General features: G+C 39.0%; 1 protein-coding gene across 4 annotated transcripts in view; it reads left to right on the top strand.

The window, feature by feature from the left end:
* The window catches only part of MTMR2 (myotubularin related protein 2), a 116915-nt gene extending 100782 nt beyond the window's left edge, over window positions 1-16133 (top strand). For all 4 annotated transcript variants that reach the window (XM_019450156.2, XM_019450155.2, XM_019450157.2 and 1 more), the window contains 6 exons: window positions 2868-3053; window positions 4208-4414; window positions 10744-10836; window positions 12038-12151; window positions 13895-14071; window positions 14769-16133. In XM_019450156.2, coding sequence (XP_019305701.1) covers window positions 2868-3053; window positions 4208-4414; window positions 10744-10836; window positions 12038-12151; window positions 13895-14071; window positions 14769-14930 — 939 coding nt within the window. In that variant the 3' untranslated portion in view covers window positions 14931-16133. The remainder of the gene's footprint in view (window positions 1-2867; window positions 3054-4207; window positions 4415-10743; window positions 10837-12037; window positions 12152-13894; window positions 14072-14768) is intronic.
* The last annotated feature ends 1718 nt before the right edge of the window (window positions 16134-17851 follow it).

Raw genomic sequence — 17851 nt, 5'->3', positions numbered from 1 at the left:
TGTTGTGTGTTCTGGGTCTATATTCTTGCAATTTTTTAAAAATCTTAGTTCTTAGTATTCTGTTTCCTTGTTTTGACTTTTTTCTTCAGGACTTCTGTGTTAGCTCCTCCTTGCCTTTCTTCATCATTTGTCACTTACTCTTGATTCTTTCTTATGTCTTTCTAATTTCATTTTGGTTGTAAATATTTTCCTTTTCTCTATTTCTTTTAACTTGATGTCTGCTATGTTTGTTTCTTCTTCTTTAGTCTTCCTGATGTTTTACTCTTATTTCTAATATGTTCCCAAGTATTTTCACTCCATTTTTGAGTTTTCTTTTTTTTTTTAATTTAATTTCATTTAACTTTTTATTTAGGTTATTTATTTTTTTCATTTTTGAGTTTTCTAATTCCAACTTATTTTGTTTTTCATGCCTGGTGTTATTTTTCAATGTATTTAGGTTGCTTGAGAAGAGAAAATTTCAGTTTTGTGGGACATTTTCGTTGGATGTGTTATGAGTGCTGCTCATTCTCTTTTTAGGAAAGCGTCTGTGCGACTTGACCTTGATCCTTTTCTAGCTCTCATTCTTAGGTGAAATTAGTTTTCCTGAACTATCAGGATGGTTGTTCAGTTAGAGGGCATGGCTCAAGGTTGGTGTACTCAGAGGTTAGAAGAGTTCATTTCACTGAGCTGCCTCTTGTGTTTTTTGCATGTAGCATTAAAAAATATGAAGTCTTACTTTCTGAGATTTCCTGGCTCTGTCCTGTCTCTCCCACCCAGCACCCTCCCCCCATTTTTTAATCAGAAAGATATTCTCTTCCTTAGTCTTGTTTTGTCTGGACCTTCTCTTCCTTTGTCTCTGTCCTGCTTACCTTTGATTATGTACTTAGCAGAAGTGGTCCCTGGCTGGACTGTTAGGGGAATGCATAAGTGTTACATTGGTTTGGCCCCTTCAGATCTGCTATAGATCCGTTAGACTCCCCAGCTGTTAGTATGGACAGAACCCTTCCTGGTTTACACTTCCGAGATTGACCTGTTGGGCTGTCCTGTAGTGCCAGAAGACGAAGGCCAAAACCAGAAGCAGAATAAACACTAAAAAGTATAAGGCTCGTTTGTGTATAAGAGATTCAGTGTATAAGGTATAAAGTTCTCCTGTTCTCCAGTCCATCTTATATCCATTACTCCCTCTGCTGCTTCCCACAGGTTCATTGACAGCATTCAGCTCTTGTGGCTCTTGGTGGTATTGAAGTTTCACCGAATGCCTTGTACCCATTTCTGTTTTAAATGATTTGTGTGGTTTTAGTTTTACTATCTGGTTGCTGTGTTTTTTTTTTTTTTAATTGTTGATTTTATTGAAATGTAATGCACATGCCATAAAATGCACTCTTTTTAAGTGTGTATTCAAATATTTTTAGTATATTCACAAAGTTCTACAACTATCTGATTCCAGAGCATTTTCATTCTGTTTGTTTTTGTGACTGGTTCTGTGTAGTTTCCACTACCATCTTTCCAGAATATGTTGTAACCAATTTGAATTGAAAGTCTGTCTCTCTTACCCCTGACCTGTTGTGTTTCCACTCTCCAGGAGTAATCCTTGTTAATAGGTCCCTGCCGAAACACTGTTAACTTTGTACTTGTGCCAGTCTTGAATCCAAACTATTTCCCAGACTATCTAGTGTCAGAAAGGAAGCTTGACCTTCTGTGTTTTTTTCCCTAATTTGTTGTTGGTTATGAGTTCGTGAGTTTTGTTGTTTTCAATGGTGTGAGTCATATGATCACTTAATTTTATATAACTACAGTGGCCATTCTAATATTTTTCTCATGTTTTTCCATTAGTTCTCTAAGAAGTTGATTTTTATACATGAGAGGTAGGAGATAGAATACTTTATTTAAAAAACAGAGAAAGATTCAGTCCAGAAGAATTAAGTTCTTTCCAGCCACAGCTTATTTTTAAGACCAAATATTTCTCAGTCTGTTCTGCAGATGTAGATTTAAGTATTTGAGGGTAGAGATAGTAATTTATTCTGGTATTCTGTGCTTTTATACTTTCTCCATCTTTTTTCTTAAAAATAATTATGTGGCTAAAATAGAAGCAAGTCATTACGATTGCAAAGCATTTTACAAATATTCAGATTAAATGAGGTGAAGAGGAAGGGAGGTGGAGAAGCATGGTCCAGTAAGAAACTAGATAGATGTTGTCCCTGCACATGGAGCTGGTGATTTCAGTCTAATATAATAAATTATGTTTGAGTTGAACTTGAAATGTAGGTAGGAAAAAATTAGTGCTTTAAAATGCTTAAGTATCAGGGTGCCTGGGTGGCTCAGTTGGTTAAGCATCTGACTTTTGATTTCAGGTCATGATCTCACAGTCTGTGACATTGAGCTCCATGCCGGGCTCCACACTGAGCATCAAGCCTGCTTAGGATCCTCTCTCTCTCCCTCTCTCTCTCCCTCCCTCCCTCCCTCCCTCCCTCCCTCCCTCTCTCCCTCTCTCCCTCTCTCCCACTCTCCCACTCTCCCTCCCTCCCTCCCTCCCTCTCTCCCTATCCATCTCCCTCTCCCCATCCCTTGCTTGCACACTCACTCTCTCAAAAAATAAAACTTAAAATGTTGATCTTCATATATGTAATCACATTTAATTTTTATAACAGCTGTATAAGGAAGTCACGGTAAGAATGTATCTTCCTGTTTTATAAAGAACATGTAGCAAAGAGTAGTTGTGTTAAGATGTCCCAAGCCATTGAAATTTTCCCATGGAGTTTTCCTATTCATTAATAACATGTGTCCTCTTTCATGCTATTGGATATTCTGCGGCACTTTTCGATGTATGTTTACATACAATGGGTGTACACTAATTTATGAATTCCTGTTGTGTGTGCTTTTTTTCCCAGGCAAAGGGTGGAGGTTATGAAAGTGAAGATGCGTATCAAAATGCAGAACTCGTTTTTCTGGATATCCACAATATTCATGTTATGAGAGAATCATTACGAAAACTTAAGGAGATTGTGTACCCTAACATTGAGGAGACTCACTGGTTGTCTAACTTGGAATCTACTCACTGGCTTGAACATATTAAGGTTAGGTGTATGTTGTTATTTCTTGTATTATTGTGGAAAATCCAGCAAAGACTTTCTCTGTCCTTTTGTCTGTTTGTCACTTTTCATACAATTGAAATTAAGGTGAAAGTCTCTTTCTATACACTGAAAAATTGCTAGCTGCTTTGATGATTAGAACTACTTCTAAGGTGTGTTGCTTGAGTGAATTAGTTTCCTATACTGTGCATCTGGTTCTGTTGTAATCTATTCTTTCCCTCTTACCACCGCCTCCCAGAATTCTACCCACCATTTTAAAGGACATTATACTGTTGTCTTTCTTTTTGGTTTTAACTCAAGATCAACTTCAGAGAGGTAATTCTTTTGCAGTGTCTGCATATTTTAAAAAATGACTGAAATTATTTTAAATACCATTTAAATTGACATAGTAATATTTTGATCTGCTGAGCAGTTTTCAGAAAATGCAGACTTCTATAGGCACGTACATATTAATATGATGAAATAAAGGGAAAGGAGATTTTTCGTGTTAAGGAGCAGACTTGTACTCACATTAGAATCTCTAAAATTCAGACAAAATTGAAGTCCAATTTGACCTCATGAAAATTAGAGACTATTTTTATTGCCTGATACAGAAAGGTAGCTTACTCTAAAGTTTTATACTGTGCTTGCTGTAAGCGCTGTGACATACATCAAACCGGTAAAGTCAAAGCTATAGGAGCTATAGAATACATTAAGAGAGATCCAATATTATTGCTTTCATAGCTATTCTAATTTGGTGAAGTAAGCACTGTTTAAGTAATGTATAGGACTTCATTTGGCGAATTATTTTTATTTAAATAGATGATGTTGGAATATTTGAAGATTCTTAGAAACAGACCTCTTACAATTTAATCCTTCTTTTCTCTCACTCATACTGTTGATTTGTATAGAACCCAAAGGCACCCTTCATTTGGCTCTTTCATTGTGCAGATTAATAGCCTGCATATATGACGTTTTTCTAGTTCTAAAGGCAAAATGTTATAGATATTCTTCCACTTACAAGAATTCTTTTTAGGAAGGGACTGGTGTTTTTTCTCCACATATTATTGAGATAATCATCCGTAGTAAAACTGTGTTAGTTAATTTTAAAGAAGGAAGTACTTTGTTAAAAATTTCCTTAAAAAAAATCTGTTTTGCAGCTTATTCTTGCAGGGGCTCTTAGGATCGCTGACAAAGTAGAGTCAGGAAAGACGTCTGTGGTTGTGCACTGCAGCGACGGATGGGACCGAACAGCTCAGCTAACTTCCCTTGCCATGCTCATGTTAGATGGCTACTATCGAAGCATCCGAGGCTTTGAAGTCCTTGTGGAAAAAGAATGGCTAAGCTTTGGACATCGATTTCAGCTTGTGAGTAAAGAACCTTGACTTGATCTATCTATCACAGGCATTTCTCATATGGCGTGTGAAAACAATGCCTTTTATTCATTAGATACTCATCTAAAACTTACCCCTTTATACTAAACGGATAAACTTCTAGAGGGAACTTTGTTAGTTTTGGAAAGCATTAGGATGTCCTCTCTTGGCTGTGTAGGTCTGGTGTCTGGTTCGGTCCCTTCTGTGATCACTACCAGGGGAAACATTAGATGCCATGCGTTGACTTCCACAAGGTGTCTCTACCATTAAATGCAGTTCAGTTTGGCATGAATGGTTATGGAATTACAAGGCACTTCTAATCTTTCCTGTAGATGTAAAAGAAGCCAAGAATTGTTTAATTATTATTCTTTAAAAATTTTTTTTTTAATGCTTATTTTTGAGAGTGAGACAGAGACAGTGTGAGCAGGGAGGACAGAGAGAGAGGGAGACACAGAATCTGAAGCAAGTGGGGCTTGAACTTGGGAACGGCGAGATCATGACCTGAGCCGAAGTCAGACACTTAACTGAGCCACCCAGGTGCCCCTAATTATTATTCTTAATTTAAGAATACTTCAAAGTAGCAGTGCTCACACAGGAACAGGGTCTTAAAAAAAAAAAAAAAAAAATTAGGCTGGGACCAAAAGAAGTATCAGAGAAAAAAATAAAACTTTCACTCAGAGTTGGGAATAAAACAGCTTTTTGATTATCCTTCTTCAAGTACTGACACTGTAATGACCATATATATGGAGAGTATTATAGTTAGTTTTATAGAAATGACAAATTTTTGTGCCCTCTATTTGCCTCCACATTTATTTTGATGTTTTTGTTGTTTTCAGATCTGAGTTGGCAAGACCTCAGAGGCCAGACATTCATTGTTGAATGTCTTCTGTGGTATCCCCATGAAATGATTATTTAGTTTCTTCATTAACACCTCCAGAAATCAGCAGTCTCTTCCTCAGGCTATCTGGTCTCACTCTAGAAAGTATACCCACTAGAAAGTTCTTCCTCATAGTGAACTAAAATTTCCTTCCCATTCTCTTACATTCCCCTTTGAAGACAAGAACAAATATAACTGTTTATCCAAATAAGATAGCCCTTCAAGTATTTGGAAATAGCTCTCTGCCCACTTCATGCATAAATTTCAATTCTTCTGGCTAAACATTCTTTTTTTCTTTTTTTTTCCTCAATCTTTTCCCATCTTAATCCCCTCTTCACTCAAGTTGTCTGGACTTTGATCATGCCTTACTTCAAGTGTGGTACCCAGAACTAATCACAGTTCCCGAAGCAGAGGAATGGGGTTATTATAGCCCTTTCAAAGGATACTAAGCTTTCAAATTTGCTTTTCTGTTACATGATACTTTGGATTAAATTCCTGTACCTGTTAATTAAATAAACATTCAAGTGGTTTTTAGCTGTGTTTCTGTTAAAGACTAAATTTGCAATCCGAAAAGTTGGGAACAGTAACCTGGTAGGCCTTGGTTCTCTTGTATTGCTTATCTGTGTTAGGTGTAATCATAGAACTTAGAGAGTGAGCAGTAGGAATATTTTCCCAAAAAAGAGAAACAAGGTGGGGAAAAGTCTAGGTGGGATTGAGTTTGGCAAGAGTGGAGTTTAAGGGGGTGGGAGGAGTTAAGAGAGTCACGGAGAGGAGAGTTAGATTGTCAGAGGTGTTGAAGCCACTGAGAGCTTAGTTCCTGGCAGCATTTTCTAGATTAGATGAAAGACTTTCTGAAAGATGTTTGCCCAGACACTGTCTCTAATGTTAACCTTTACTATTCTGTGGTTACCAGGGTGTCCCAGCAGTGTTTATAAATACAGATGACCCTTGCACAATGCACAGTGCAGGGGTTGGGGTGCAGTCAAAAATCCACATATAACTGTTGATTCTTCCCCAAAACTTAACTCCTTATATAGCCTTTGGTTGACCGGAAGGGAGCCTTACTGATAATGTAATCAATCAACACATTTTTTTGTATGTTGTAGGTATTATATACTGTATTCTGAAAGTAAGCTAGAGAAAAGAAAATGTTATGAAGAAAATTGTAAGGAAGAGAAAATACACTTACAGTACTATAAAAAAAATCCACGTCAGTGAACCTGTGCTGTTCAGCCTGTGTTGTTCAAGATTGACCTGTAACTTGAAAGAAACAGACATTTAAGGGTAGTCAGCTCTTTTGAACTTGAACTGTTAAATAAAATTGGGCATCTGGAGTATCTTTTCAGATGGCTTACATTTTTCAGTTCTCTCTAAAATATACTTACCATGAAAAAAAACATGGGAAAAAAAATCCCCTCTTACTTCAAAGAATGAAGTGTTTTTTTTTTTTTTTTTTAATGTTTTTATTTATTTTTGAGACAGAGAGAAACAGATCATGAGTGGGTTAGGGGCAGAGAGAGAGGGAGACACAGAATCCAAAGCAGGCTCCAGGCTCTGAGCTGTCAGCACAGAGCCCGACGCGGGGCTCGAACTCATGGACTGTGAGATCATGACCTGAGCTGAAGTCAGACGCTCAACCGACTGAGCCACCCAGGCGCCCCTAAAGAATGAAGTTTTAATCAGCCAAAGCTGCCCATGTTCATATAAATGTGACCAAAATAGTAAACATTTCAGACTGTTGGAATTTTCTGTGGATTCCTAAATTGCTGACTCTGGATTCCTACTCCATTTTTTGCCCATAGTTTTTCTGAAAGCAGAATTTGACAATTAAGGGACAGCTGGTAAAGAGGATACACACACCTTGTTAATGTAGGGTGATGCTTCTCAAACTTTTCAATTTCAGGACCTCTTTCCATTGTTAACAGTTATTGATGACTCCTAAGAACTTTGCATATATGGTTTATAACTACCAATATTTGCTGCCATTATAGAAATTAAAATTTTTAAAAATGTTTAAATATTAATTAAAGAAATGATAAATTGTCTTAGTCTGCTTGGGCTTCTGTAACATAATACCACAAACTGGGTGGGTTGCAAATTTCAACAGAAATTTATTTCTCACATTCATGAAGGCTAGATATCCAAGACCAGGGTGCCAGCATAGTTTGGGTCCATTGAAGGTTCTATTCTAGGTTGTAGATTGTCAGCCTCTCATGGTGACCTCACATGGTAAAGAGAGCTAGGAACCTCTGTGGGGTCTTTTTTTTTTTTTAAGTTTTTTTTTTTTTTTTTTTAATTGTTTTTGAGAGAGAGTGTATGTGTACATGTGTACATGCATGCACGAGGTGGGGAAGGGCAGAGAGAGAGGGGGACAGAGGATCCGGAGCAGGCCCTGCACTGACGGCAGAGAGCCTGATGCAGGGCTCGAACTCGTGAACTGTGAGATCATGAGCTGAGCCAAAGGCAGATGCTTAACCATTTAAAATTTACTTATTTTGAGAGAGAGAGAGAGAGACAGAGAGACAGAGAAAGACAGAGACAGAGAATCCCAAGCAGGCTCTGCACTGAAAGCACAGAGCTCAACATGGGCTTGATCCCACGAACCAACTATGAGGTCACGACTGGAGCCAAAATCAAGTCAGACGTTCAACCAACTGAGCCACCCAGGCATTCCTGGGGGCTTTTGATAAGAATGCTAATCCCACTTACTGGAGTTCTACCCTTGTGACTAGGAGTTCCCAGACAAATTACTCTTGCCATTACATTGGGCATTATGATTTCAGCATGAATTTTGGGGTACACAGACATCAAACCATGGTACTACTGTATGTTATCCTAGATGATTTTATTTATTTATTTATTTATTTATTTATTTATTTATTTATTTATTACTTTATTTTCACTCTCTACACCCCATATGGGGCTCGACTCACAACCCTGAGACCAAGATACAGACTCCACGGACTGAGCCAGCCAGGTGCTCCCAACCTAAATAACATTTTAAAGAAAACTAACTATATTTTCCGAAACAACAACAAAAGAATTTATTGCAAAGAGTGGCATTGTTTTACATCTTTTGCAAATTTCCTTCAGGTCTGGCTTATTAGAAGATGGCTGAATTTCACAACTACTTCAGCATTCAGTTTTCTGCAATGTTGCTGTTGCTTGAAGGCAGTGAGGAAAATCTGACTTTTGAGGAAAACCACACAGAGATATGTAGGTTCAGAATCAGAGAGTGTCCTCATAGATTTTTATAGGGAATTGTGGATATTCTTTTTTTTTTTTTTTTTAATGTTTATTTCGAGTGAGAGCACATGCGTGCACAAGAGCAGGGGAGGGGCAGAGAGACAGGTAGAGAAAGCATCCCAAGCAGGCTCTGCGCTGTTAGTGCTTAACCTACAGAGCCACCCAGGCGCCCCTGGATATTCTCTAATACTATGCCAAAATTTAACAACTGCTAATTTCTTCTATGATCCTTGTAATGTGGAGTCCAAAACTAAATCCATGAGGTTTTCACTGTTTGTTCCATTAAATTCCATTGGTCTGTCTTGTACTTGGAATACATTTTTTCTTTTACCCATGCGTGATTCTGTAACATCATGTATTGGTTCTTTGGAAAGTACTGGCTTACTGACTTATCCAGCTCTTCCAATGTTAATGAATTTCATTACATAATATCATAATATCCCATTTGTTAATATCACCAATGATTATCAGCAAAGTTTGTATAGCATTAAACTTATTGTGGCAGGTAGTTTTCCACAAATCTAATTTGCGCTCAAAGCTTGAATTTTGTCATCGTTTTTCTCTTTTTTTTTTTTAATTTTTTTTAATGTTTATTTATTTTTGAGACAGAGAGAGACAGAGCATGAACGGGGGAGGGTCAGAGAGAGGGAGACACAGAATCTGAAGCAGGCTCCAGGCTCTGAGCTATCAGCATAGAGCCAGACGCGGGGCTTGAACTCACTCACGGACTGCGAGATCGTGACCTGAGCTGAAGTCGGACGCTTAACCAACTGAGCCACCCAGGCGCCCCTGTCATCGTTTTTCTTGAAATGACGCATTCATTTTGTACATTTAAAATAAATGTCTGTGGGATATTCAAGTCTTAATAGCCATAGTTCATATATTAGTTGTTCCTTCAAGTTAAAATGACGTTGCATGAAAAAGTAGTGTTTGTATCATCAACTTCAATTTACACTAGAAGAACATCATGCGTATTTTCCACTTTGTTACACAGGACGTTAAAAACAAAACAAAACAACTGTCCTTAAGGGGAGAGATTTTTAAAAAAAATTTTTTAATGTTTATTTATTTTTGACAGAGAGAGAGACAGAGCACAAACAGGGGAGGGCAGAGAGAGAGGGAGACACAGAATCCGAAGCAGGCTCCAGGTCCTGAGCTGTCAGCACAGAGCCTGATGCGGGGCCTGAACTCGTGAACCGTGAGATCGTGACCTGAGCCGAAGTCGGACGCTCAACCAATTGAGCCACCCAGGCGCCCCAAGGGGAGAGATTCAATAAGCTTAATTTTTACTGCTTCATCAGGGAAACTGGCTTTTTCCCCTTTCACTTAACGGCAAGTGTGTGGCAAGGGGGAATATAACACTGCTAGTGCAGCTTGACCGCAGTGCCTTGCTTCATTTCCCCTAAAGTCCCCGAAGTTTTATCCCTCATCGCTTTTGCACCATTACTACAAACGTCAATGCACTGAAAGAGGCAAATAATGTCTTAGTATCATTATGAAAATAGTTTGGACTTCACAGAGTTCCCCAGCCCCCCACGTGAGCCCTAGAAATCTATGGACCATATTTTTAGAATCCCTGCTTTGGAGTGTAGAGGGTCTGTTTCAGTCATCTAGGGCAAAGGTCCTTAGAAGAGAGAAAAAAAAAAAAACACAACAGAAAGCAGGTGAGTACATGCTTGGAAGGTAGATGTCAAGCATTCTTTAAAGGTTTTCGAAAGTTTGTGTTAACGTGATTCTTCTTGATAAAGACGGATGAGACCTAAGATACAGCAGAGTGTCACACACTGGCCAGAAGTGTTAAAGGAGGAGGTTGCTTCCTGAGGCTTTTGTACAAGTGACTGTTAATATTTAGGGAATATTAAATCTCTGGGACGAAACATCAGGTTCTGAGATCTGACTGCTGCTGTCTCTATTACTAACTGTTTAGATTTGGGTCTCATTTATTCAACAATGTTGTATTCCTGTGACAAGCATGTCAGAAAATAATCTGGCAGTTTGTACATCATAATGGTAATAGAGACTTCTATCTGGTAAAATTATGAGTGATTTCTATTTTCCTTGCTGTGACTCTTTTTAAAAGAGTTTGAACCTTAAAGAATATTGAGCCAATATTACTTCTATTGGAAAATAAAATTATTTCCATGAAAAAGAAAAGTCCCACAAGCTCATTCAGTATTTCATTTTGCTCTTTCTCCTTCAGAGACTTGGCCATGGAGATAAGAACCACGCAGACGCAGACCGATCGCCTGTTTTTCTTCAGTTTATTGACTGTGTCTGGCAAATGACAAGACAGGTAACTTATCTAGGAAAGTCATTCTTCCATCTTTCTTTTAAGCCATCCAGAATTGGGAGATTTGGTCAATGATTATCCTACATTTCATGTAAAATGGAAATTCTTGTAAGATTTCTCGGTAAGTTAAAGAATATCATTTGGAGATAGCAATAAAACTTGACAGTTTGATCCATTAGCACTTCAGCCAGAAGAATCAATAATAACCCAAGAGGTTTCCTCCCTCATTTTGCACAAGTAGTTAAGTCATGGCAATATATTTACCCAGAAGCTCATCTATACATTGCTAAGAACGGTAGAAGTAAAGAAATGAATAGGCTAGGTAACTCTAGCAAAATAAAATCCTATTTTAAGTAATTTTAATGGAAAAATATGCTTATTTAAAAAAAAACTTTAATGTTTATTTACTTTTGAGAGAGACAGAGGCATGAGCGGGGCAGGGGCAGAGGGAGGAGAGGGAGACACAGAATCCAAAGCAGGCTCCAGGCTCCAGGCTCCGAGCTGTTAGCACAGAGCCTGACGTGGGTTTCGAATTCACAAACTGCGAGATCATGATCTGAGCCGAAGTTGGATGCTTAACCGACTGAGCCACCCAGCTCCCCTAGTAATTTCGTTTTTATTTTAAAAAAATTTTTATTAAAAAAATTTTCTTTTTAATGTTTATTTCTGAGAGACAGACAGAGCATAAGCAGAGAAGGAGCAGAGAGAGAGGGAGACACAGAATCCAAAGCAGACTCCAGGCTCTGAGCTGTCAGCATAGAGCCAGATGCGGGACTTGAACTCGTGAACTGCAAGATCATGACCTGAGCCGAAGTCGGGTGCCCAACTGACTGAGCCACCCAGGCGCCCCCACCCCCCACCCCAAGTAATTGTAATGGAAAAATATGTTTAGATGTTTAGAGCTGCCAAAATTGCCAAAGGCAAAATTCATTACTCCACAAGTTTAGGAATAACAGACCCAGGGGATACAGAAACACCAAGATCAGACCATTCACACACAAGAAAAGGAGATTTGGGGAGAAATCTCAGAAAAGTGGTAAAGTGGTAAAGCAGATAATGCCATAATGGATTAGAAATATCTAGTTCTGAATATTGTTTTACCTAATTTTAGGAAGTGTTACAAATTATCTACCCATATGTGGGGATGAATATGCTTGAAAAAAATGTGCTAATTTTATTTTTGTTTATGATATTCAATTCGCAGTTTCCTACAGCATTTGAATTCAATGAATATTTTCTCATCACCATTTTGGACCATCTATATAGCTGTTTATTTGGAACATTCCTCTGTAACAGCGAACAGCAGAGAGGAAAAGAGGTAAAATATGAGCCATGACCCTCCCCCCTTTACTCCCAGTATGTGTGATGTTTCCTAGACTAGGGTGGATTCTCTGATAGATTTCAACTTAACAGTTCTTTGGGATGATGTCTTTGGCCATATTTTCTTTCACATGTTGTAAGGTCCATATATCTGAACCTGATTTAGTTTTCAAGTACCTCTGTTACAAGGCGGAAGGTACCAGCTAGCTGTCAGGTGAGTTTATGGGTAAAAGTAGTGCCTGAACTGAAGTTCTGTGTAATCTTTGGAGCACCAGTGCTACTCGTTAGTCCTTACAGGATGGAAATCCTTCCAAGCAGGTACAGAAAAATGCTGTTAGCAAAAAATATACATATGAATGAACGGACAGCTCAAATCCCCAGATGCCTTCTGCATACATATGAGCCATCTCAGGTTTTTTTTTTTTTTTTTTTTTTTAATTGTAAAACAATACTGTAAAACATCCAAACACTGAAGAGATACTATGTAGAAAGTGTATGTTGCCCCACTTCACCAGAGATAATCACTGTTAAGTGGTCGGGATTCTTTAGAGGAAGCTGTGTGACGATTACATTTCAAATTTTACTTCTGACTTCCTCAAAATACATCTGTCCTGTGTATGAAATTCCAAATCATCTTGGTGTCTCCTTCTGCATCACTTCACTCTAAAAATGTGGTTGTAAACGAGTTTATTCAGGCTCTTCTCTAAAGCATCGTGGCAGAGTGCTTGCTCTGGAGCCGGGCTGCCTGGGTTGAGATCTTGGATCTCTCCCTTACTGTGCAACCCTGGGCAGGTTAATTTCTGCTTCGGTAAATTAGGGAAAATACTATTGTGTGAGAGTTAACTAAAATAAACTACAAAGCACTACAGTGACTGCCGTGTAGTAGACCGTAAGCTCCTTGAAGACGGATATTAAAAATTTTGTTACACCGTATCTTCAGTGTCCAGCATGCAGTCAGTATTCCCGTGCATGGGGACCACTCAAGAACTTACCAAATGTTAGCTAATTAAAAATACCTAGGTTCCAGAGATCCTTCTCCTCTCTTGGGAGCCTTGAATGGAATTTAACTCTATCTTGATTTTTGAAAAAGAAACTTTTTGGGGGGAGATAATTTGTAGTCCATAAAATTAAAATGAAAATTTAAGTACTTTTCAGAACATCTACAGAGTCGTACAAGTATCAGCATCACTGACTTGAGAACCTTGAAAAGGAACCCTGTACCCATTTGTAGGTACTCTCCGGTCTCTTCTCCTAGTCCCTGGCACACCCTGATCTCTGGACTTGCCTCTTCTGGATACATCATATAAATGGACTCATTCACAATGAGGCCTCTGTGTCTGGCATCTTTCACTTAGTGTGTTTTCAAGGTTCAGTGTGTAGTGGGTAGCAATACTTTATTCCTTGTCATGGCCAAATATTATTCCATCATATAAATGTGCCACATTTTTATCCATTCATCAGTTGATGGACTTTGGATTGTTTCTTCCCATTGGCTGTTATAGTGAATAATGTGGATTTGGACGTCTGTGTCCAGGGTTTTGTGTGCCTGTGATTCTGTTCTCTCGGTATATACCTAAGAGTGGAATTGCTGGTATGGGGCTTGTCTAACTTTCTCATGAATTGCAGGGTTTCCCAGTACCCTCTGATTTTAATGTAAGCAGGGCTTCTCACTAAAGTGTCCCTGTTCCCTCCCTCTAGAGAGATTTTAATCATCAAAACTACCTATATTTCCTTCTTACAGAATCTTCCTAAAAGGACGGTGTCACTGTGGTCTTATATAAACAGCCAGCTGGAAGACTTCACTAATCCTCTCTATGGGAGCTATTCCAATCATGTCCTTTATCCAGTAGCCAGCATGCGCCACCTAGAGCTCTGGGTGGGATATTATGTCAGGTGGAATCCACGGATGAAGCCGCAGGTATATGCTCTTAATATAGTCAGTGGGGGTTTTCATCCATTCAGCTGTATCCGTTAGCTTTGTCAACTTCAAAGCAACTAGAAAAATTGGGTATATTTAAAACCTGCCTTTTTCCTGTTAATAGTTATAATTGGGTAGTAGAAAAAGCACTACATGGGGGAGTGCGGGTGGGTCATCAGTATACTGGACTCTTACCGAGTTTGCTCATATGGTCCTGGAGGAGACACTTGTCTTTTCTTCCCTCCTCTGTAAAGTGAGTGTGCTGGACTGGATATCTTCTAGGCCATTTTAATAGGTTTGAGGAAATGGCTTTAGGAAAAAAGCCTGACACAATTCTGGTCCATTTTGAAGCAGGTTACGGAATATATACATACTACTTAGAACTGCTTAAAAGACTGAAACTCTACAACTAAATGATAGGAGATCTTGAATTTTGGCCTGTAGGTTTTCTTATTACTTCTCTGTTGTATTAGTAAGTGCCAGTTTCAGGGTATTCTGTGGAAACAGTTGGGGGGGGCACCGGTGTCGTCAGGGTCCAGCTAATTCTCGCCCATATGCTGGAAAGGTGGGCGTGGCCCCACAGCTGAGAACGTGCAGCCTGCAGCATTCAGGGAAAGACCTGTATACTGGAATGATTTGACTCGGGTTAGCTTACGATTGCCTGGCTGAATGATTTGACAATGTTTTTGTCTTGTAGGAGCCCATTCACAACAGATATAAAGAGCTTCTTGCTAAACGAGCGGAGCTCCAGAAGAAAGTAGAGGAACTACAGAGAGAGATTTCCAACCGATCAACCTCATCCTCTGAGAGAGCCAGTTCTCCTGCACAGTGCGTCACTCCCGTCCAAACTGTCGTGTGAAAGGACCGTTCGAGAGGGGCCGTCGTTGCCATGAACTCTGGATCCCAGTGGCAGCTTTAGGAGCATAAAGTCTTCTGAAGTTAGAACCCACCTGTGAGAGAAATTCAGTTGCTTTATTTATTGTAAATCTCTCCAGGATGGGTTTGGAACTGTAGCAGTGCAGGTGGCATAAGTGAAATAACCCCATATGTAATTACGTGATTATGACACTAATCTTCTAAGTCACCCAAAGAATATTAAGATGCTTCCATACCGGATCCACAGTGGGAACAAGTTTCTGATTTTAAAATCAAACTACAAACCACTCCAGAAAGATACCTCTTGATGGAAGAGAACTCACTGGACAGAGGGAAGGAGCATCAGTTTTCACACCAAACCAACACTGAAATTCTGTGGCATTATATATATTGAGCCTCGATGTCATGAAAGTTCAAAATCATTGGATACACCTTTCCCCATCATGAGTTTTTCTTTTTGATAGTAGAGTGATTTACTTTGGTCACCTTTCTGCACCCACACGCTTCACATACGGTATGGCAAAGTCTTGAGGACATTATGATGTTAGTAGTAGTTGAAAACTATTGCTGTTGTTATTCACGTACTTAAGATGTGTTAGGTAGCCGTTCTAAAATGATGCCTTAGAGAGGTACTTGGGGTGGGGGGGCGCGATGGAGAAGAGAAAGCAGTAGCCGTCCAGGATTTCAAAGAATCCTATGCCCTTCGGATTACTTTCCATTGCCCAATTACTAGAAAAATAATGGAACATATTTTACAAGTTCATTATCACTTTATTTCATTTACATTTTTGTGTGTGTGTCTGAATATAGAAGTTAATTGGGAAGTTGTGAGGCAATATTTTAAAAGTTTACTAGGATTGACTTTTTTCCCCTGAAGTCTGTATAAATAGCTTATGGGTGAGAAGTACTACGCTCAAATTTTACATGAAATTATTTTACTACTACTTTACTTCGCAAATTCTGTAATTCCACTGAAAGATTAAGTCTACCAAAGAGCTTACTGCATGTCAAAATGTATTACAGTCTCAATGCCAGTAAAGGAAATACTGCTTCACTGTTCACCTGCCAGTAACAGTTCAGCACTGGTGTAAACATTTGACTCCCTGATATCCTAAGAGCCATATGTTATGTACTGTAACAAAGGAGCTTCTTCTTGGGTCTTTCATTAAAAGAAAACTTCAACTGACTTTTAAACTTTGTCCTTATTCTGTTTGCCTGAAGTTTCTTTTGCAGAAATGTTATTTGGCTAGTTTTCGAAGAAAGGGGTCTCTCAGCACCGGTTCCAAATTGAAATATTCAGTTTGAACCCATTTTGCTTCTAATACCCAAACAGTACTCAAAAATGCAGTATTCTTTCACTTTCTGATTCACCATAGTCTGAACCTTAGCCCCTGTTCTGCGTCTTGCAGTGAGGAACTAGAATTTCTCTCAGTACATCCAATATTAGCAAAATCAGTACCAAAATGATTTAGTCTTTATGTGATATTGGTTATAAGAAAATTAGTAATGGTATTTAAGTGGCCAGCCTATCAAAGCTAAGTTTTCTATTCCAGATATTTTACAGATTTATTCTTTCCTGCCCATTCTACCTATTTGCTTATTTAAGCCTTTGTCATCTTGGTCTGATACTACATAAAAGAATACAGATGACTGAAGAGATCAAGAATTTCAAACTTGCAGTCTCAGTACCCTCACATCCACTTTAAATTCCATTCAAAGGCCAGAGCAATCTAAATGCAAATCACTTATCATTTTTAAACCTTCCAGGGGCTTCCTTTCCTCTTCTGCAGGAGCCTCCAAAGTGGAGCACATTTTAGATAATCCATTGGTGGTGATGTCAGCATCACAATGGCATGAGACATTCCTTTCTCTCCCCCTTAACTTACAACTAATTGGACATCCATGACCGAATATGACTGCCTCTGCCTATGACACCAGGACATCCATCTATGCACCTTAAGTCCAAGGAGGCTATGGAGCCAGGGGTGTTGCAGTGGCAGTGAGAGTAGCCACCTCTCTAGCAAAGGCGGTGGAAAAGGGGGTGCGTGAAAGTCTGCTCAGCTGCATGGGCTGCAGCTGGAGGGGTTCGCTTGCCTTTCAGGAACACCCAGATTTCTGAAGAGAGACCTCCGTGACTAGGTAGAGGGAAATTAAAAAGGCAAAGATTGCTGAAGGGACGTGTTTTCTCCCATATGTCCTAGGACTCCATCAAGAGGTCCATCCACGAACCTCTGGGAATCCCTCAGTCTGGGATTGCCCTAGAAGGCTGTGAACATGCCTAAAGCCCCAAGTGCTAACTAAGCACACACCTCCCCCCACTCTGTCTCTAGTCGTTTTTAAATGCCATCTTTTTAATACACACTTCCAACTTAGTCACTTCCACTATGGAAACCCCAAAACTTGTGCTATAGCACCACCTTCTGGAAAACAAATGAAAGTTTTCTAATTGTCAACCTGTTTTACTACTAAAATCAAAGTGAACAAAGCCTTACCTAAGTAAGAAAGGTGTTGCTACTTAAAATGTGGCAGCACAGGCACATTTCATCAAATACTATGAAAAATCATGATAATACAGTATCACAAAAAGACGGTGACAATTCCGCAGCAGGTGCACCCAAAGACATGGAATACTGCAATCTAATAACGAATCCAAAATTCCAGCCTACAAGAAAATGTGGAAAGGCAATCCACTGAGCTTAGGAATAAAATTAATGAACATAAGGAGTACTTTACCAAAGAAACTGAAAATTCTAAAGAACCAAAAAGACAAAATGAGATGAAGAATGCATTAGAAAGCATTGAAAATGGAGCAAGATCTGATGGAAGAGAGAATAAGCAAGCCACAAGACAGGAATTTAGAAATGATTCAGGTGGAAGAGGAGAGAACTGGTATATTTAAAACAT

The sequence above is a fragment of the Panthera pardus genome, unplaced genomic scaffold (assembly GCF_024362965.1).
Source record: "Panthera pardus isolate Hobbes unplaced genomic scaffold, ASM2436296v1 HiC_scaffold_12, whole genome shotgun sequence".
In the NCBI taxonomy this organism is placed as follows: domain Eukaryota; kingdom Metazoa; phylum Chordata; class Mammalia; order Carnivora; family Felidae; genus Panthera; species Panthera pardus.
The sequence above is the reverse complement of the archived record's forward strand: the minus strand, read 5'-3'. Positions and strand labels throughout refer to the sequence as shown.